This window comes from Perna viridis, chromosome 1 (genome assembly GCF_037379345.1).
Source record: "Perna viridis isolate PV_CMFRI_1.1 ecotype Kerala chromosome 1, ASM3737934v1, whole genome shotgun sequence".
Lineage (NCBI taxonomy): Eukaryota > Metazoa > Mollusca > Bivalvia > Mytilida > Mytilidae > Perna > Perna viridis.
The window spans coordinates 31,279,430-31,302,123 of record NC_142445.1 but is presented as its reverse complement, the minus strand read 5'-3'; the positions used below and the strand labels follow the sequence as shown (position 1 = coordinate 31,302,123).

The window sequence follows — 22,694 nt, the reverse complement described above, 5'->3', positions numbered from 1 at the left end:
AATCACATTGTACATGTACATTTTGTATCATGAAATGATTCATTAACGAAGAAATCTATGCATAATATAAGGAAACATCAAACAACAAAATCATTATGTTGTGAGCTGATTGACAGCTAAACAAATCAACTACCTGATTTACAATAAATTTTTGAAGGCATTAAAATATGTCAATATATATTGAAAATAAATAGACAAAAACACACATCACTCATAAATTAGTCAATAATTGTTTGAATTATAGATTCCACTGATCGACAACGAAATCAAAATAAATTTATATTTAATAAAAAATTATCCTATTAACAATCCTTAGCATGAAAATTTGAATAATATTTAGACATCGATCTCATTTAAATCCGACACATACTTAATAAATGCAAATTCAAAGCATGGGGATATCCCTTTAAGTTCTCCAAATCATCAAAATTTCATTTTTCTATGATTCCATTTACTCTGAAAATAATTTAAACTTTATTGAAAATGTGACGGCATTTACACACAACATGCTTTATTGCTTAATTAAAAAAAACAAATTATTTTAATTACATACATGTAAAATGAATATTATCCATGTATCTATCTGCATCAAGCTTAAACAAATTTGATATACATTGTACATGGTATAAATTGCTAAGAAAAAAAAATCATAGGTTAGTTTCTATAAAATCAGTCCAATTCAAGTTCCAAGAAATTGAGACTCTATCAAATACATGTAAGACTAAAACATTTAATGTACAAAATGTACATGTAGAAAAAAACAAACACAAGTCAAATGAAAAAAAAAAGTTAAACTATCTTCAGAATGTACTAAGGCTTCACCATCACAAAATAAATGCACATGTGCGTGTACCTGGTTCTCATTGAAATAACAGCTAGTTTTTAGTCAGAGTTATTTCCCTTTCTACATTGTCATTTCCTACACTGTATCACATAATATTCTTAGTTGAAATAAATGCGTCTTGATTAGTTACAAAGTAATCAATATTGTCAAAGACAGGAATATATAAATAGATTAATTAAAATATATAAGGTGTAAACAACACAATTCACATGTATGCAGGGTAGACACATGTAATTTAAAAAAGTCATATGTGTCTATCTTTTTTATTAATATCCACTTTAAGATTTACATTGTAGTTTTGATAATAAAATAAGTTCAGTTTATAAAGTGTTTTATGACAGACCTAAAACACATAGAGAAAATTAAATAATTAAGTTGAAATACAAATGGGGTGAGACAAAAATTGGGAGTTACAAAATATGCTGATAGAAGAGATCATGTTCCAATGGGAATTGTAGATGATTGGTGTCTTTCACATCTTTTACTGGACATGCATATTTTCCATAATATTATACATGTGGCTCTTATGCTTGCAGGTGCATGTATAATTCAGGTAAAAAAATTAGGAGAATTGCAAGTTGATTAAGAAAAAAAACCTCTAAATTTGAATACATGTATGTGGAACTCGCACCAAACACACTGACACTTATTTTGTTTAAAGAGAAATTGCTAACAAGTACAATTTATGTTGAATAAACAAATGATACAGTATATAAAATGTGGCACCCACTGTAATGTTTTATATTCTTACACCCATCAAAACTGTACTATTATCAATTAAGTTTATTTGTCAAACAACATATAAGCCTCCTTTTTTATCTCTCTAAAGGTTGCCTCAAGATATTCTTAATTAATTATCTTGCAATCACTGTTTAAGTCCCTTCAAGTAATTTAATTAGAACCAAATGCCAAAAGATGTCAACCATTTTTTAATCATATCAAAGTTAAAACAAAAAATCAATACCAAGTGGTACAGAGTTACCTAATTTGACCCCTTAGCTTAGACAAGCAAGTAATACAGATACGTGGGAGGGCGGAGGTAGTTGGGGCTCCCCTTTTTTCCCCCAGAGAAAAAAAGAGAACTAGATGGAAAATCATTGGTGCATGACCTTAATTAGAAAGCACCACCTTTCTCAAACCAACATCTCAAATATTTTAGTATCCATCTCCCAATTTTCTTTTCAAAATTTCTACAATTTAAACACCTTCATTGCAATAAACAGTAATACCTTCAATTACTGTTTTCATAAAGGATATATATAATCCACGAATCAATCAATATATCACAGAACATAAATAGCCATAAAATTCAGGTCATTGATTGTTTACAGTTCGGGTAAACAACACACTTGGAAATAATTTATTAAAGCACATAGAAACAGTTTGTTTATAGCACTTCAAATTCAATGTTTGTAATTCTCTGAGTAGAGTATTAAATGTTTTAGCAGGGACAAACAATATCTAATGCATTATTGCATAGATGTACATGTATTGAAAGACTACATGTATTGATAGAATTTTGACAGTAGCAAATCTAACTTATTAAATGTTTATTGAAAAACAAATAACTCTGTCAATCTGTCATTTTTTTTTCAAAAGTGGAGAAAAAAGTCAATTCCAATTTGATGTGTCAAAAACAACCTTGCCTATACATGTACCTAAAATCTAAATAAGCGACCTCCTATTCATGATATACTTGTTTTGTGTTCAGTAAATGTCTGAGTACATGTATATTCATGCTATACAACAGATATGCAGAATTTCACTGAATTCCTTGACCTTAGTTCAACATCAACTGGTTAAGGCCAAAGAAATATCTGTCTGGCCCAACTGGGAAAATTATGGCTGCTCGTGCTTCAGCGCAGAACCCATGTCCAACAAAATAAAGATATCTGTAACATTGCTGTAATACACTGGACTTTGAAATTATCTTTAAGTCTATTAGAAGATTGAATTCTGTGTGACCTTGGACTGACATTGAAGGAAATGTTTTTGCAAACTCTATTTAAGTCCAATGGACACAGCTATACATTTTTTATATATGAAACCCTGAGTTCCTACAATTCATATACATGTACACATGTGCCTGTCCCAAGGCAAGTCTATAGTAAGCAGAGTACTGGTAGTCTTGTATTCAATTGTTTATATAGTTTTTAACTGTCTGTGTTAACTCTCCATGAGATAAGTAGTTCTGATTGTATATTTTTAAGCAGTTTTTTAACTCCAGCTAAATAGAGAAAGAATTCCATACCAAGTATTTTGAAATTCTGACTCTGATTGTCAAAATGGCAAAAAGTAGAATTTCTCTATTGACTAAATTACTATACATAGTACATGTATTTAAAAAATATGGCTCAACCACATTTAAATGGCTGCATACAGTTACAGTACTAGTCCTCTGTTAAGGTTATTCTAGGGTAAGTATCAGGTGTAATAACCACACAGTAGAAGCTAAAAAAAGCCATTCTCTTGTTGCTTTAACTGTTACTTTGTAAAGCCCATGTGTCATGGGAAAATTTACAAAGCATCTTTTTTCCTACCCCAGTTACATGTACTTCAATCAAGGATTTTATAGATACTTAAGTATACCACACTTTTTTGTTTTGGTAATTCAATAAATATTCTTGAATGAAAAATATTTTCACCTTCGGGCATACAGATGGGCAAATGTCACTACTTAATTTTGCAAAATCTTTTTTAAATCCATATCTTGTGTCTACATTAACCCATGAATTATAAGGTATTTCTATTACCCTAGGCAATCCTGGGTATTCAAACACTCGAACAAACTAGTATTACATGGTAACTACATGTATGCTAAGCCTGGGTGGGTACAAATGTATACATAAAAAATATAAAATATATATATATTTTTCATTTGCTAATCGACTATAGTGCATTTCAATTTCAGCACACACAAAAGAACCACCCCCACATTCAGAATGGTATGCTTTACATGTAAGTACATCCATTAGAAAAGAGAAAAGCCAAATTCTTTAACTGAGTAATTCAGAAAAAATAATGTCTGTACTTCAAAACTATATCCCATTTAGCAAGTGTTTTTGTATGCATAAATAGTTAAGCAGAACTAAGCAAAAACTTTTATGGTTAGCTATATTCATACATTCTTTGTACATGTTTGGGAAAATTAGGATTACAGGTACATGCAAGGAGAGGAGAAGAACTTCCCCTCCACCACCTCCGAATCAGCCATTGTATTTAAATGTACCTAAAGTAGAAACAGGATAAAATAAAGTCATACTATCATTATTGAATATGCACATATGCATGCACATGTAACATTTGGGAAGAAATTAAAACTAAATTATTACAAAAGACATTATGAAAACATCATATACTCATTGTGCATCACAAAAAAATGAGGTCAATACTTTTAATAAAAACAAATTTTTGTGGCAATAAAGCCAGGAGTTTTTGTGAGTAATATTGTAAGATAGAAATGCAAATAAATCATCTTGAATTGTTGTTTCCATGTGTCAATAAATGTGTTTACTTTAATGATGTTATTTAATTTTTATAAAACAGAACACTTTAAGGTAAAATTATCACCTTAGATTTAAAATGTAATTTTGGGGCTACATGTACATTTTCATACAACACTCTTGAATGTGCAATATTGTATAATCATACCACTGGCTACTTAAGAAATATTTTGGTCAATACTGTGCTCTTTTTCGATACAAGGAACACTTGTTATATGTAACAGTAATTATTTGGCACCAGTGAACTTGTAGACTAGAGGAAAAATGTAGTAAAACATCTCAAAAACGAAAAATATAAAAATTGGAAAATTTTATTTAAACAAATAAGGTTACCTTTAATCGTTTTTTATAGTATTGTACATTTTTTTTTTTAATTTGCAAATAAACATTATAAATAAACTGTAAAAACTCCTTTAAAGGACATGAGATTGTAAAATTAATTTTTTGAGATATTAATGCTTCACTATGTTGTGAACATTTTCATTGTATATCTTAACTGTTTTATTTATTGGCATCTGACTCACGATTGTCAAACACGCAATGCTAGTGCAAGATATTTACAATTGAAATCATTTTGTCGCAAAAAAAATGTTGAACTACTACAAATTAATACAAGTCTGATCTTCAAATTAGAGCAGATTTACTTTTACATTGTATGTTTGTAAGTAAACAAATACTCCATGATGTTCCATAAGCTTGAGTCAATATTTACTAGTCTCAGAATAAAGGTTCAGATTTAAGTGTAAATGCTTACTTGAATGTCCAAAGAATGTGAAACAATTTGTACAAATCAGCTTGTTTAAATTAAAGATACTTTTCAGATCTTTACTAGATCCAGAGCTTCGAAATGAAAAGGTTCAAGAAAAAAGAGGGTTTCCAGGCTAATGTTTTCTAATTTTTTACCAAATTTTACACAATAAATCAAGAAAGTTTTTCAACAAAGGATATAGCTCCTACCCCTGGCATAAATTTCACAAAAAGTTGTAAGGGTAAAGTTGATCCTAAGTAATGATGTCATAACAGAAAATGGCATTGTTACTTCATAACTTATGATCAGTTTTACACTGACGACTTTTTGTGTAATTGACGCCTGGAACCCTCCCAAACCTACCACTGTTGTACATACATTTGTAAAGATGACACTTTGATAGTCAGTTAAATTATTGACAAAGCATGTGCAAACTTTAAAAATAAAAACATCTGAATCTGTGATCCTGGAAATACAAGTACATGTACGTGGAAAATAATGTACAATAATTATAGTTATATATCAAAATAAATTTTAATGTTAACTACAAGGTATGGTCATTCCATTACAATCAATTTGCAATAACAGTGCACATGTACATTTTGTACATATACATGTAACATGTGTAAATTTAATGGTACAGTATACAAAATGAAGTTTGATCTGAGAAAGGTGACTACAAGAAACTTTTAGTTAGCTATACTGAGGCACAACACAAGCCCAATGTTGACCTCTCATTACATTATATTTCATGTAATTTATTTGTTCAAACTGAGGGTAACATACTGCTCTATCACATATCTCAAAGAGTAACCCTTTGAAGAAATGGAACATTATTATCAATATAATAAAGTAAACAACACATACATGTATAGGGGTAGAGCATTGCCTACCTTGAATATGTACATCCACCATCACTATTACAAAGACTCAGGGTAACAAACTGCTCTACCAACCTCTTAGCTACATATTATTTGTATATTGGTTCTCAACTTGCTGACTATATGTGACCATAAACATGTTGAACTACATATACTTTAAAAGTTTAAGAATAAATATGAACTGAAAAACAAAACAAAAAAGAAAACATGTATAATTGTATCCTTTTTGACACTATTCCCGCTTGTGTTGTAGGAAATCCAGGCAAAATAAAACACAGAAATGAAAATAGGTCCAGATCGAACAAGGGTAGCATAATTAATAGTTATCTTGACCAGTCCATACAACTATATATCATTAGTAAAAACAACAGATTCTTTGTACTCATGCAAATGAACAAGCTTTGTTCATTTTGATTGCTCTGACATGATATAAAGCTTTGAATCTATAAGTATATACACTAACTCTTTCCTGAAAACGTACCATTTGTAGACCTTTATCTTCTATGGTCTACATAGACCCACGTGTGGATCAAGGCTACTATGCAAAATTGTTTATTTTGGGGGCAGTGTTATACGTGCGGATCCCGAGATTTTACCGGCTTCAAATTAAAAATAGATTCGATGACAGTCATACCATATTGTGGCAAAGGACGATTGATTGAGACATTTAACAAGACTGAGCAATCTTACCTTTTAATACTGTTTAATTACTCCTTTTGCGATAAATCTTTGTGTTCTCTTGGAAGAGATAGGGCGATGCACGACTATTACGATAAACAAACATATATCCTTGCGCTCAAAACATCTATTTACTAAAATAGTTCCCAGTTACTTTTCTACTTAAGCATACTGTATACAAAATTAAGGTCGTGAATAGCATTTATTTACAAATTTTCTCATTTAATGCTATACATAACGCATCTTTCGAATCTAATAATGAAAGAATGACGTCACTCGCACCTGCTATGTAAACACAGCAGACCTGACGGACACATGTTCAGTAAAAGCGTACAATGTATGATATGTACAAGAAATGGACGCCAGCAAATTGTTAGCCGATGTACAAAATAATTAGTTGTGGTAATATGTAGTTTTTTTTTATATTCAGACTTTGTTGGAACTGGTGTTTGTATAAATTTTATTCATCAAAATGGGGATGCAATCAAGACAAATCGTCCCATAACTGTCTCATCCCTTTAGAAAGAAAAAAAAGAAATAAAAAATGCGCTTACAATAAACCCTCCTTATGTTGCATAATAACTGTATATATAAGAATTAGCGATGTTTTTGGTTAAATCACCATTTTTGAATTTAAAGGAAATATCAGAATTTATAAAATGAAATGTTGCACTTTAATTAAGTTGGCATACATATAGGTGTTTTAAAGTCACGTGTTTTCGGTGTGAGCCTCTTGATACAACATGAAAGAATCTCTTGCATACATGCCCATTTCAAAGTGGAATATTTATCTGTGTATTTCTCCCATCATATTTGAATTTTGAGCTTAAAATCGCAATTAATAACTTCAATTCTTGTCAAAGCATGTCTAATGATTTGTTGCAATGAAATTGGATTTAAGTTCAAATACTAAAACAATTTTTATCAATTAAAAGCACTTTTATTGTTTCTTTGGAAATCATTTAAAATTTTGAATTCTGTTGAGTAAGATATAAAAAAGGGTCCATCCTGTTTTTACACCAACCCATATACTACTGGGTATATAGCGAAAAAAAAACCCTTGAAAAATGTCTTGATTTAAGGAAATTTCAGGAGGGAGACCTATGACTGTTGTACATATAATTAAGTATTAAAATTCATATTCAGCTTTTTAAATATACGTATTTTATTTCGGTAGGAGGAGGCTATGGGTTTTTTTCTGAAAGAAAGGCAGTTGTCCAAATTTTTTGGTAAAATAATTTGTCATATGCAATGTGAGCAAAAAGTGTTTACTTTTTATACCTCATTTCCCCTTATCTGTTTATAAATTCAGCAGGCTTATTTCTTACTTTTCTCCTTTCGCATGAAAAGATAAAAATATAGACTTTGTTACATGAATGGAATTGAATTATTTAAGTATTTTTATATAACTAGAATGGATATGGTGAATATGTAAAAAAGAAAACAACCCTACTAGGTTGAAATTAGCAGCTGTATATTTGCTGTTTGAATTAAAATGCAAAGTGTAATTTATGGATTTTAACTTGAACAATGGTTATGATTACCTTTAGTTTGATTTATTTTAGTCCTGTAGGCCCAGAGTTTATTCCCCAACTTTTATAGGGGTTTGTATTACTAGTAAATGTCAGTCTATGTTACAGGCAGTAGGTGAACCATGGCATGAAAAAACCTAACATTTTGAAAGTTGTACGATCAGAATCCAAGAAAAAGACAAGATTTTCTATATCACTATAGTAAATCCAACAAAATTTCTTGCAAAAACTAGGCAGTGGGTGGCACATGACAAATTTTGTTTTCAAAAAATGTTCATCTATTTCATATCACAAACGCATTGTTTCTCAAAGTTAAATGTTAGTTTTGACTGCAACAGTTAAAGAGAAATAAATTAAATGGAAAGCATTCAAATTCATTCTCTTTCATTTTGTGCCAAATTTGGTTGCTTTCTTTGGGAACTTAAAAAATGATACCATGTGCTATCCCTATAATAGGAACTGTTTGGTTTCTACATGGACACCCTCTCTATGATTGATGTAAAATTTTGTTGAATTTACTATAGTGATATCGAAAATCTTGCCTTTTTTCTTGGATTCTGATGATGCAACCTTCAAAATATTGAGTTTTTCATGCCATGTTTCACCCATAGCCTGTAACAGAGACTGACACTTAGTAGCAATAAAAACCCCACTAAAAGCTGGGGGAAAATTCATATCCAACATAACTGATTATCAATGTTGTTGTAGAACTTCATTGAAATTTTGTTTCAGGACAATAACTTGAGTATCAGTTTGAGTTTGTTGATCTCCATGTAATTGTACAACAGTATTTTTTCCAGAAAAAGTTCTGATTAACTTAAGGATTCTGGCCTAAATTACACTGAATTTTTTTTGGGGGGGAGTATTTGGATAAACTTTGTATTAGTTGTTTATTTCATGACCAATTTTCAACAAAGTTTGTTATTGATTCAGGTTTTTTAAGTATATAGGGTTATTATTGCATGAAAACGAGGGAATATTATCCCAGTAGATTTTATATTGCACAAATTTACAAGTGCAATATACATTCTACAAGGGTCATTTTCCCCAGTATTCATGCAGTAAGCCTTTTTTATTGTATGGCAATATACTATGAAAGTTCTTTAATTCATGGATAACAATTTTCGTGGATTCTTGAATTCATGGTTTTGAGATTTTCAGAATACACATCAATGGAAATCTCCTATTTGATGGGAACCAAATTTCATGGATTGGCCTTCCCATGAAAACCATGAAAATTGGTACCCCACAAACAAGAGCACTTCTACAGTAATTTTGTCTTGTTAAAATGAACTTTTGTCATGGATGACTTCACATATTTTAACTATATTTGCACTAGTGCAACATGTAAATTTATTTCATACTGATGTTGCATTGCTTTCTATGGGGAAATCATATTGTTATACAGTAGTCATTTGATATGCAGAATTTTACAATATTATGAATATTTAGAACTATGATTTTGGGCTTTACTTTCAGTTTAGTCCAAATTAAGGTCAAGTACTGAACTTTAATTTATTTCATAAGAAATCTAATTTCTGTTATGCATTTATCTATATATTTTTGGTTTTAAATGTATAATTACAAAAATGTACTTTGATATGAAGGTTCCAGTGGTCCAAAAATCGGTTCTTCGTTGTTTTTTTTTTAAAAAGATATGGAATTCATTGGGTTTTTACCATGCTGATGTTAACCATGAACATATATTTAGATTTTTAGCTCACCTGGCCGAAGGTGATGTGAGCTATTGCCATCACTTGGCGTCCGTCGTCGTCCGTCGTCGTTAACAATTTTTCAAAACTCTTCTCCTCTGACACTACCTGACCAATTGGAACCAAACTTGGTATGAATGTTTATTGGGGTATTCTGCATAGAACTGATATGGAGATTTTTGATCCGTTGAAAAACATGGCCGTCGTTACTAAAAATAGAACGTAGGGGTCAGACAGTAGTTTTTCACATATTTCTTCAAAACTTCAAATTCTGAGATAGGTTAAAGTGTTCAGCATGATGAGATCTATATGGGGTAAAATTTTCATTTTAATCTGTGAAGCCATGTTGGAGTTATTGCCCTTTATCCACGTTTTTTTGTTATTTTTAAAGTTATTTCTTTCAAAAATCTTCTCCTCTGACACTATTTGATCAGTTCGAACCAAACTTGGTATGAATGTTCCTTGGAGTATCCTGCATAGAACTGAAGTGGGGATTTTTGATCCATCGAAATACATGGCCGCATTTACTAAAGATTAAACAAAGGGGTCAGAAAGTAGTTTTTCGCATATATCTCCCAAACCATTAGGTTTAGCTAAATTCTGAGATGGGTATAAGTGTTTAGCATGATGAAATCTATCTAGGGTCAAATTTTCATTTTAATCTATTAAGCCATGTTGGAGTTATTGCCCTTTTACAAAGTTTTTTGCTATTTTTAATGTTATTTCTTTAAAAAAATCTTCTCCTCTGACGGTAACTTGACCAATTTGAACCAAACTTGGTATGAATGGTCCTTGAGGTATCCTGCATAGAATTCTTATGGGGATATTTGATTTGTAGAAAAACATGACCACTATTACTAAAAATAGAACATAGGAGTCAGATAGTAGTTTTTCACATACATCTTCAGAATGGTTAGGTTAAGCCAAATTCTTTTAATTGCTGAAATGATCCTTATTATAAGGCCTACAAAAGTCTTCAGGGATAAAAATTGTCAGACAACTCCTTGTAAGAGTTATTGCCCTTGAAAGGGGAAAATGCCTTTTGTCTTTTACAGTTTTCAGCCAATATCTTGAAAACTATGATAGATAGAAAGAAATTTTCAATTGCTGAAATGATCCTGATGATAAGTCCTACCAAAGTCTTCTTGAGTCAAAATTGTTGGACAACTTCTTGTTTAATTTATTGCCCTTGAAATGCAAAATTCAACCAAGTGAGCGATTCAGGCTCCTGGGAGCATTTTGTTTATGTTGGGCTCTATTTTCATTGTCCAAATCTTGATAAAAAAATAATCTTAGTTTAATATTTAAAAAAAAAGTTAAACTCTTGACTGCATGGGGTCCTTTCATATACTGAATAAGTATTTTCATTGTGGGCCTTTGTTTTCAGTTAAGTCTATATCAAGGTCTAACTTGTCCAAAATTAAACTTTATTTGATTTCAAAAAAATGAATTCTTTATGTTTAATCTTACTGTGTATTATTTTGAATATTGCTTCATGAAAGATAAATGTCCAATTTAATTATTTTAATACTGTAGTATTTTTACTGCTTTCATTCTGACTGTCAGAAACTTATGATCTTGCAAAACTTTTTATCGTTGTATAAAAAATCAAAATTCAGAGCTATATAATGCTTAAACATTGTCTCTGTACTTGGCTCAACTGTACAGGCTTAAGAACTTTTGGTGTACATGACGCTCTGCCCTATTGAGCATTTAATTATCATTCAGAAGCCGTAAGTGTGATGTAAAGATGAACCTGAATTGGTGATGCAAGGATATAAAATTCCTTTAGATGCATGTGTTATAGGTGAAGCTGAATAAATGGATGAAGATAAACAAGAACACATAAACTTAGCTGGCATCATAAAAAATACTCATGCTAAGTTAAGGAAACAGTTTCAGAGTAGTAAGTTGATTTTCAATATCTATTAATTGCTTTATAAATATTTTTCTTAGGTATAACTTTTTTTACAACTGAATTTATGCTATTTTAATCTGCACATTAATTTTGAAGGTGTTTGTTAAAGGTTGTTTGGAATCTGTTTATCGTCATTGCAAAAGTTTTTCTTGCTGATTAAAACCAACATAATTTTTTTTTGCTTCCTGTTTCTCCATCTGTTTGTAACCTTCGCATGACATGCTGAGATAACTTAAAAATGTCAATTAATTGTAGTTAATTTCTGATGAATTACAGAATCATTTAATTTTCAGTTTTTTTCCCTTTATTTCTGTATATTATAAATTCTTTCTAGAACACTTGTTTTTGCTTTTTCCTTGATCACTGCATTCTAATTTTGTGATTTGGTTGAAACCTTGGTGACTGCATTCTGATTTTGTGATTTGGTTGAAACCTTGGTTACTGCATTCTGATTTTGTGATTTGGTTGTAACCTTGATCACTGCATTCTGATTTTGTGATTTGGTTGAAACCTTGGTGACTGCATTCTGATTTTGTAATTTGGTTGACACTTTGGTTACTGCATTCTGATTTTGTGATTTGGTTGCAACCTTGGTTACTGCATTCTGATTTTGTGATTTAGTTGAAACCTTGATAACTGCATTCTGATTTTGTGATTTGGTTGAAACCTTGATCACTGCATTCTGATTTTTTTATTTGGTTGAAACCTTGGTTACTCCTTAATTTCACTTTCCTGATACAATTAAAAGAGTTGTTATATGTTTCTACTTATATTAATGTACTTTACTTGTACTGTCGTAATTGGCATCCTTAAAATAAGAAAAAAAAACATATTCTTTAAAAAAAAACAGATACTGGAGACCTTGATAAAATATGGAAAGACCATTGCTCTAACAAAGAACTACTTTCAAAGTATGCAGATGCCATGCACAGTTTAGCTGTTAAACACTGGTCCAAACTACCTCAGACAAGAGTAGACTGGTGTGTAGCAACTCTTCTGGAATATTTCCATGGAGGAGGTTTGGAAAAGGCTATGAAAAAAGAACAAAGGAGATTGTTCTTTGAAAAATTGAAGAAAGAATCTGAATGTACAAGTGATGCTGTTAGTAATTGTAAGGAAGTTACTCTGGCACCATCCAGCTCTGAGGAGATTTCAGAAAATCAATTACAGTCATCAGTGTAAGTCATTTGAACAAATTGTATTCCATTGTGCACCAAATAATTAAAATGTATACTTTTCATTGGTTTGCCTTCTCTTTGAATATTCATATATTTCAAGAAAAAAAATGTATTTCTTTGCCGTTACCCATCCTAATACAATTGTTTTATGAAAAGTGTAAAATTATTGCTTATACATAGGAGACTGACACAAAGACTATAAGCTGTATGTGACATCACATTTTTGTAATCTAGTTAAAACCAGTTCTTGAAATTACAGAAAATGCATTGATCAACTACAGCAACTTTGTTTTAAGTGGATTGAAGTCTCAGTGAACAAGAGCAATGTTAGAGGTTGTTAATACCTGTAATTATGGCTTTCAAATTTGACCTCTAAATCATTGTATATTATATTAGGTACCATATACAATGTATTCAAATTCAAACAAAATCCATCAGTAGAAACTAGCATTGAGTGGCAGAAACAAATTTTACTTTAATAATGACAGGAATCAACTGGTTAAATTTTTTAATGCAAGAAATCCAGTAATGAATTATTGTTCCACATTGATAACAAGTAGTAACAACTTTTGTAGACCTGCATGGTCTTATGAATCATTTTATGTATCTTCTTCCTGAATGCAAAGTAGACACCCTCCCCAAAAGAATAAAAAATACCTTTGGTATAAAAAATCTGTTAAAAATAATTTTCGTACATTGATTCCAGAATTTTGGTCTTCCACATACAATAACTCTTATAATTAGTTACTTTAATTCAAGAACATGTCTTGTGGGTCTAGAAAGAGAGATGATATCATCAATTAAAAGTTTCTGAATGTCTTGTTTGGTTCTTTAAAAAAATTGGTAGCTATTAAACAAAATAATTAAAAAAGTGATTAAATAATATCTCCCATGGACGAATGGACGAGTAATGGTTAAACTGTCAATACTTGGTGTGTTGGCCTTGACAATAAAGGGCCAATTGTCATAAAAAAACTGAACTTGTTCTTAGTCAGAAATTTTATACTTGGTTGCCTTGTTTATGCTCCTATATCAATTAATTAAGAGTTTTGAAAATTTACAGTAAAATGCATACATATTTCGGGGGTTTGTTTGTTTGTTTGTTGGGGTTTAACGTCCGAGCAGCAATATTTCAGCTATATTCAGACGATATTTCGGGGGTAGAGTGATAGAGTGATGACTTGTTGGCTTACAATCAGAATAATATGTGCGAGTGAGGTGACATATCTAATGATGTACTGATGCTTCTGTTAGCTAGCACAATAAAGTCAGATCCAGCTTGGTGTCTGACTACTTCAGGGTCTGATTTGATTTATCAAACATTCTGAGCCAGAAGTGCATGACAAAGGACATTAAATAAATTAATCATTCAATCAATCAACCACAATCAATCAATCTTTTCCATAAATTTCTTCTTTAATTTTTAATTTAGTGTATTTAACAAGTTGCAATCAATAAACAGTAAAATTAATCACATTTTACCTATCAAGAAATTTTTTTGCAATTTGCCTAAAAATAGAGAATAAGATTTTTAAGTGTTCCGGAGAGATGATGAATTATTGCCAAGGGTTGACATTGCCCACATGAACCTTGGACTTTAACCAGGTGAGAACAGATTGTACATGTATGTCACATTGCAGTGTTCTAGGATTCCTATTTCCCATTACCCTGGGCAAGTGAAATTTGGGTCAGTGGAAGTTAGGTACTAAGTTACACTTTCCCATGGCAATTTGAAAACTTAATATGCTGTAAAGATTTATTTTGTCAGGAAAGCAGTCATTGACTGTGGGAAAGTTAATTTTATATGGATTTTTCCCGAGGAAACTTCAATTTCTGAAAAATCCTCGAATACTGCATTGATTTGTATAGGTCCTTAGGTAACTTGTAGTTTCACCCCGCTTTATTCCAGTAAATAACCACATTACTAATTGTAAATAATCTTTGATTTGAAATATTGTCAATGGTGAAAAATAACTTAAGACATTAGATATCGTCCTTGGTGAATAATATCTCAAATCTTTTTCTCTAGCGTTGTGGTCGTGTATCATCATACCCTTTATAAATAGTTATTTATTTTCTGCAAACAAACATTCATTTGCTAGCAAGTTAATGTATTGATTTGTCTGCTTGATATTGTTTACTTCACTGTAAAAACATTTCAATTTGTTTGTGTTGAAAATAGACATGGCACAAAATCAATAACAGATATTTGTTTTTATAAAATAAATCAAGATCTTTCCTTCAATCCTTCCATATAGTTTGTTTTATGTGAAATTTGATAAAAATGTTTTGTAGTCAAGTATCATTTGTTATAGTTCTAATTTTATAGTTTTTCAAGAAGGTGCTATTTTAATTTTAAACTCAGTGAACTTAATGTCTTTTGTCAAATCAACAGCCATTATTTTAAGATCTTATGGTAGGGACACTATATTTCAGTTAACTTTTTTTCACAGACCTATTAAGAAGCAGTCTTTGTAAAAATCTGACAGGAGGTGATTAATACATGTAAAAATTCCACCCATTCACTGCTTTATGAGGATTATTTGACCAATTATGCGAAATGACAAACTTTGGGGCAGTTTTGGCTTCATGATCTGCAAAGTGGTTCAAGAAAAAGTGTAACCTCTCCAAAGTTGATTATACAAACACAACTTGGTCAAAAATAAAAAAAAAAGAAAAAAAAACACAAGCCTTATAATTTTTTTTCATCGATTCCAGTAAAAATTAAGATTTATTCCTTTACCAAAGCTTTTTTTTTAGTTTAGACCTATTTTAATTGTGGACTGGACCAATCAACACTAATTACATCACAGTACCAAGTTAGTCTATGGAAAATAACCTATCATGTTGAAAAGAGAAACAACCATTCAGAGGGCCTATAACAAATCAAGCTAACTTATTATTTCTTATTCAGAAACAGTTACAGACAACATAACGAGTTAGTTAGTCATTTGGTTGTTGAACTTTTCAGATAGAAATTATAGATTGAGTATGAAATTGGCACTTTGCAAGAGTTGTCATTCTTGATTTGATTGATTTAATTGGGAGATACATGTAAATTTATGATTTTTGAAAAATGCAGATTTATAGAAAAGTGAATTAAAGATAAAGCATACATGAAGATCCAAAAATAATAGTTTTTCAGCACCACACATCACCTGTACCATTAGCAGTGTTTGAATTTTATATGAATTGGTACTTAAATGATAGGCACCAACAGGCATACTTGTACTGAGTTGAGTAGACATTGATTTTGTAAACTTCTCAGAAACTGAAAAAGGTTTCAAGCAATGAACTAAAAACAGTGTGCACCGATAAAAGGATTTAAAGCATTGTAAATGAAATGGATCATTTTGAATGTCAAGGAGGGGTTCAGATTAACTCTAGTCTGAGGTGTGATATCTTCAAACTTCAGGATCATTGAAATTTCTTTTATCTAGGTCCTAGACCTACCATACTTTGTATTTAATCTTATTGAAGACCCATCACTTTCTTCTGGTGGACCTTTATATTAAGGATGCAGAAAAGTCCTAGGACCTTTCACTCTTGAAAGAAAACTCAAACCCCTGATCAAGACAAATGTTCTACACTTACTAAAGATATTGAAATCTGTCAGAGTATCTATAACTTATCTCTTTTTATACATGTGGACTCTGGAACAGATACGCCAACAGTCACATTAACATCCAATAATACCTCAGTGAAAAGATAGTTTTATAAAAAAGTGGGATAAACTGCTTGTCTGTTTAATAACCTTTAAACACTTCACTATTGACATCAAATAAAACTTTAACCAAAGTACTGTGAGCACTGAAGTATTTTAGCCTGTTGCATGTAGCAATGAGTACAGAACAGTACATATTTTATTAAAATGAAAGACTGCAGTCTTAAAAAATGTTAGAAGTAAAGAAGTTATTTATTTATAGAAAAAATAGCATACTACTCCAAAAGGAAAGCAATCTAAAAGACTAATGATAATACTGATGTACATGTATACACTTGATGAAAATAATACCAAGCAAATTGGCTTAACATTGCATATGATCTCCATATGTTTTTTTGCAAACCATTCTAAGATAATGATATCCCATAACTTAATTGTAGTGAAGTGGTTAGAACCTTTGATGCAGTTATTTAGAACTCTCCAATCGCCTTTTTAGAAGCACACTAATCTTTGAAACAAACGTCTTGTCCATAAAAAATTAAAAACAAACTTCCACCTCTCTAACTATATCTAGCCATTCAGATTTGGTGTATTGTCTTAGTTGTTGATTGGGTAAACACTTCAGACATCTTTAACCTTTTAACAGTACTTTTATCAAAGTAGGAAGACTTACATACACCATTTCATATTTCATATACAAATTATATTTCCTTATTAGTGTAATTGTTTGAACATAAGAAGTGTTTGTACGGTATACAATCTGCTGAATACGGTATACAATCTGCTGAATACAGTATACAATCTGCTGTGTACGGTATACAATCTGCTGAATGTTGTAAAATCCAAAATAAAATTTGGGAGTGCAATAAGTTGCTAATCATTTAGCAACATAAAAAAGGTTAAAAAAAACAAATTAATTGATTTTATATGTACCCCTGTTATTTTCCTTTGAATTTCTGTATAATGCCAATTCTTATTTTCAATTATTCTAAAAAGTTTAAAAGTATCTCAAATTATTTTTTAAATTGATTTAAATTAATATGACATATTTTTATTGTCTTATATGTAAAAAAAATATCTTACATTGTTAAGTTGTTATGGTCATCATTTAGATTAATTTCTCAATGTTTTCTCAGAGTGAGAGATATAATTAAATTTTAGTCATTTAGAGCTGGATCAAAGAAAAAGTTTTTCAATTATTTATTGTTTCAAAATTTTTTGATTTTTCAGAAAACTGTCACAGGAGGACAAGATAAGGATTCTTGATGTGGGAAGTTGTTTTAATCCATTTTCCTGCTATGAGCAACTCTTGTCTGTTGGGATTGATATCTGTCCAGCAACACCAGTAAGTTAATGCATTTACCAGTTTTAAGCGAAAATTGGAGGACATCAAGAAAAGGGCAATGATCATGCATTTTTAGGAGGTTACCAACTTTTATGGTTCCATCAATCATAAATATAAATGCTACAAAATGTACAATTTCTTGGGGAAACTTAAATGAATCATGTTAGCCATAAATTCAAAATTCAACGAAGTAATGAAGTTTTAGTTAACAATTAAAGTTGATGCCTACAAATAATAGTGCCTTTTGAGAGCTATGGAAAAAAACTTTTGGGATTGCAGTCATTATTCAAAAAGCTTGAAATCTAGAGCAAGTTACTTTTATAACAAATTGCAATGAAAAGAACCAACTAGAAAAAATAAAACAAAAGTGATTGTCACCAAAAGTAATTCCTGGCTTAAAAGATCTTCTGTTTTTCATAAAATTTACACATATTGCAGCAGTATCTTGTTTTAAATATTTTGACACCACTACTCTTACATGCTTTACAGCAGTTCGTGCTGGCATTTAAATATTATAGTAGAAGTTTTTATTGTTAACTGTAAGAGAATCAAGGTTGAGACTAAAATTAATGTTTACAGAATAGGATAGTGTTTCCTATGGGAAAAAATACATGCTTTTGATAAACACTGTTAACAGTATTTCTGTAAGATTATTATACCATGACTCGGAAAGGAGCCACTTTTTTCTGCTTCAGATAAAGATCATTGTAAGGTTTAAGTGAGCAAAATTTAAAAGGATTTAAAAAGAAAGGGGCATTGCTCATGGACTGATTTTGATAAAAAAAAATATCATTTCTGATTCTTTTTTTGTTATGATATTTTTTTATACATTTTTTTTTAATTTTCTCTAGTTTAAGGGACTATTTGTACTTTTTTTTTACATACATTGTATATTGCTGATGGAAAGTAGAAAATTGAATTTTAAATTTCTTAGGCAAAAGTCTGTTCTTCACTCTGCATATTATTCAACAGCTTGAAATTTATAACATGTATAAGACCATTAACAGGAGAGAGGTGAAATATCTTCATTAATAAACAGTGATTTAACAGGTACACAACTCAAGTTAAATCTGTATCAAATGTTTGACTAGAAAAAAAAACCAACAAATTTCTGTCAGCAATAAAATAAATTTTGGTATGTAGGTGAAAGAAGAAAACTGCAAAAATATTTTTAATGCTGACACCACTTTGTTGTAGAGTGGAGAAATTAGAATTAAAGAAGAGCCTTTTAGAATTATATTTTTTTGTCATTTAGATTTCTTCAAATTTGGTAGATTTATCAATTAAACAGCACTCTACCGGTACCAGTACACCTGGTCCATGCTCCTAGTTTTTAGTGGAGTCTGAGTTTGCTTTTGTTACTTTGTATGTATGATTTTAGTTACTTTATGTTCTTTGTTGTGTATGTCTGTTTTCCATGTCTGGTCTTTGTCCCTGGATTACATTCTTTTGATTACCGCTATAATGTTGGTTCCCTTTATTACTCTTTTAGTAACTGTGTTAAAACAAGCGGGCTTATGGCTTTGTTTTTAAAATATATTAAACATTATCTTTGCCATTTTTTTTCAATGGATTGCTGAGGAAGGTACATGGAAATATCACCGAGTAAGTCATACAAATCTGTCAAAATTTTTATTTGATGGGGTATTCAATCTTTCAAAAACAAGGAGAAAGAAAATAGGTGGTTCCTATTTTAGATTTTGAACAGTCTAAAAGGCTAAAATTCAACAAAATTTATAGTTTTTAGTGAAAATACCTCACTTTAATGTATTAAAATGGGTCATTTGAAGAAAAAAACACAAATGGTTTTAGATCAATCAATTATTTATTAATTTATAACACCACAAAATTAATATTAGGAACATATGTACATTTCATGTTTTTTTTTCAATTAGTTTCTGATCAATGAAAGTCACATGACCATCATCCTATTCCTCCTCATATGGATGGGAACTTGTGTGTTATCATTTTTTTATTGATTACAACAATTTTGAACTAAAGGGTCAAAGTCCTTTTAGCAAGAATATAAAATACAAGCTTGTGTTTCATATTTTTCAGAATGTACTGTCATGTGACTTCCTGCATTTAGAGATAAGTGATTCAGTTCCTGAAAATACAGCTGAAGCATTCTTGGAAAAATTGAATGGACCTGTTACAAAACTTCCCAGACAATGTTTTCATTCAATTGTTTTTTCATTACTATTAGAATACCTACCATCTCCTCAACAAAGGTGGTTATGTTGTACACAAGCTAGAGAACTTCTAACTGATAATGGTCTCTTACTCATTGTAACACCAGACTCCCACAAACAACATAGAAATGCTCATATGATTAAAAGTTGGAAAACTGCAATAGAGGCTATTGGATTTGTGCGATGGAGATATGTGAAACTTAAACACTTACATTGTTTAGCTTTTAGAAAGGTAGACACACAAGATTTGAGTTCTAACGTGACACCCGATATGTTGTACATTCATCAAGACTTCAAAGAGGAACAGGAGGAGGACACAAAACCATATGGTGCTGAGGATGAGAACTTTTTCCTCAAAACTCTCAAAGACTTACCTAACTTTGATGAATAATTAGGAAAATACGTGATGATTTGCAGTTATAAATGTTTTAAGTTTTACTTTTGTGTACAACTTTTGTTATTTCTTTAACAAAAGAAAACAAAAAGACCCCCTTATATTGTTTAAATGGTCTCATTTAGAGAAACAATGGTTGTGACCGGGTTTGAAATATAGGCTTGTGTAAAAAACAAGACCCAGTCACATGGCAAAAAATTCAATGGGTTTTGTAACTGACTTCAATTTGAACCAATATGAAGCATTATTTTATTTTGGATGTAATGTCTCTCCTAATTGGTTGATTTTTTAAGTGTATCATCTCAAAGGTGTAATTTTACCATGTGATTGTGATGTTATGTAACTTTGCTTGCAAATTTACTAATGAAAAAATTCAATGACTGAAATGTTTTGGCTGTCAATTCAGCATGACCTTAAACATGTGATGCACACTTGATTGATTGATTGATTTGCTGTATTTTAATAATTCATACATATTAAAACAAGATCAATTGACTAGTCATACACATTATGCTTTGCACTGAGCCCGATTAATGTGGTTGCACATCAAAAAAAAATATCAGTATGTAAATTTGTTGTGTATATCACATGTTGAGTTTATATCTTAACAGATTAAGATTCATTAAAAAGAAGTAATTAGGATTTTTAGTTTCAATGATCTGCAGAACCTAGTTGAGATGTTTGAAAAGAAAGTCAATCAACCGAAATACACTGACCATTGGGAGATAGCTCATTGATACTGCAATTTATACTCATACATCAAAGAAAATAAGGTCATGTTGAAGATAGATTATATTGTTGTTAAATGTAGTTTTGCATTAGTAGAAACAGATGGATTATGTAAAATCATATATAAACTTCCAAAACTAGGACTGGGCATTCCTAAAAACTAATTAATGTAGAGCACAAAAAATTTGCCAAAAAAGCGTACAAAAACAATTGAACTATAAACTAATTGAAAAGAAATACATGTACACTAATAACTGAATATAGATTTGCAACTCCTTGTCTCCACACAAAACTGGGCAGATCAGTTAGATTTAATAAGGGCAACTGTACATGTATTGAGCCAATTTGTGCTGTCCCTTTTTCCTGGAGAATGATTTTAAATTAACAAGTTAATGACCTCAATAAAATAATAACCAAAACATCAGTGATTCATTTGTTGCTGTAATTATCAAATTCAAACAAATAAATATGTTTGACATAAAACCCAAATTGATTTATTCTTAACTACATCCAGAAAAAAAATAATCCTTAGTATAAATAACTAAACCATTAGTGATAACACAGTGGAGATGCACCTTTATATGAAATGATGTCTCCTGATTGTTAGGTAAACAGTTGTTATGTTTTGATATTTGTTGATGTGTTTATGTTTCCAGGAGCTTTAAACATGAAATAGGAGGCTCTCTTGGTAATTCAAGCATTTGTGGGGCATTGGTACGATCTGATAAAACACGAGAGCATGCAAAATGATACCCCTGCTCACAAGTATGTTGGAGTCATTATGTTGCCAGTGAAGAGGGCTACAGCATTCTTATTTACATGCATTCCTTCAACAAATATGTAAGACAAGACAAGTTGTTGGTCATAATTGTCAATATACAAAGAATAGTGAGTTGATTTAAGGAGGTAGACCTAAGGTAAGGGACACAACTCTTATTATGTATTCAGCATTTTACATCAATCTCATTATCAAAGTAACTTGGACTGATTTCATTCTGTTTCAAATGAAAGCTTGATAGGTGTTAAAGAAATTGAAGATGATACAAGCATATCACTGATTTCAGGAGTTATGTTCCTTACCTCCTTAAGAAAATAAAATTATTAAGCCTGCTATTTCAAAATATGAGGCCCTCTTACTGTTAGGAGTTTCAAATAACGGTTCATGTAGTCATCTTTTTAGTTTATTAATCAGCTTGTAAGACCAGTTATATAGAGTGAGCTATTGCCATCACTTGGTGTCCGTCGTTGCCGTTAACAATTATACAAAACTCTTCTCCTCTGAAACTACTTGACTAATTAGAACCAAACTTGGTATGAATGTTCCTTGGGGTATCCTGCATAGAATTGATGTGGGGATTTTTGATTCGTCAAAAACA

General features: G+C 30.8%; 2 protein-coding genes across 6 annotated transcripts in view; one reads left to right on the top strand and one right to left on the bottom strand.

Moving 5' to 3' along the window:
- Positions 1–6,780, bottom strand: part of LOC148628364 (forkhead box protein P1-like) — a 47,648-nt gene extending 40,868 nt beyond the window's left edge. Inside the window, exon 1 of one of the 2 annotated variants that reach the window (XM_088586100.1) lies at positions 6,667–6,780. The gene's annotated coding sequence lies outside the window, so the exon portion shown is untranslated. The remainder of the gene's footprint in view (positions 1–6,666) is intronic. The other variant, XM_088586106.1, reaches the window with a different exon arrangement.
- A 110-nt stretch (positions 6,781–6,890) lies between these two features.
- LOC148628363 (S-adenosylmethionine sensor upstream of mTORC1-like) lies at positions 6,891–21,229 on the top strand. Of its 4 annotated transcripts, none has more exons than XM_088586133.1 (5): positions 6,891–7,056; positions 11,706–11,804; positions 12,729–12,994; positions 17,889–18,003; positions 20,062–21,229. In XM_088586133.1, the coding sequence occupies exons 3-5, from the start codon at positions 12,741–12,743 to the stop codon at positions 20,584–20,586; spliced, it is 894 nt and encodes a 297-aa protein (XP_088442259.1). In that variant the 5' UTR covers positions 6,891–7,056; positions 11,706–11,804; positions 12,729–12,740; the 3' UTR covers positions 20,587–21,229. The 4 variants fall into 4 exon arrangements, with proteins under 4 accessions (XP_088442259.1, XP_088442249.1, XP_088442255.1 ...); XM_088586123.1 differs by having other exon boundaries at positions 12,667–12,994; XM_088586129.1 differs by having other exon boundaries at positions 11,691–11,804; positions 12,667–12,994.
- The last annotated feature ends 1,465 nt before the right edge of the window (positions 21,230–22,694 follow it).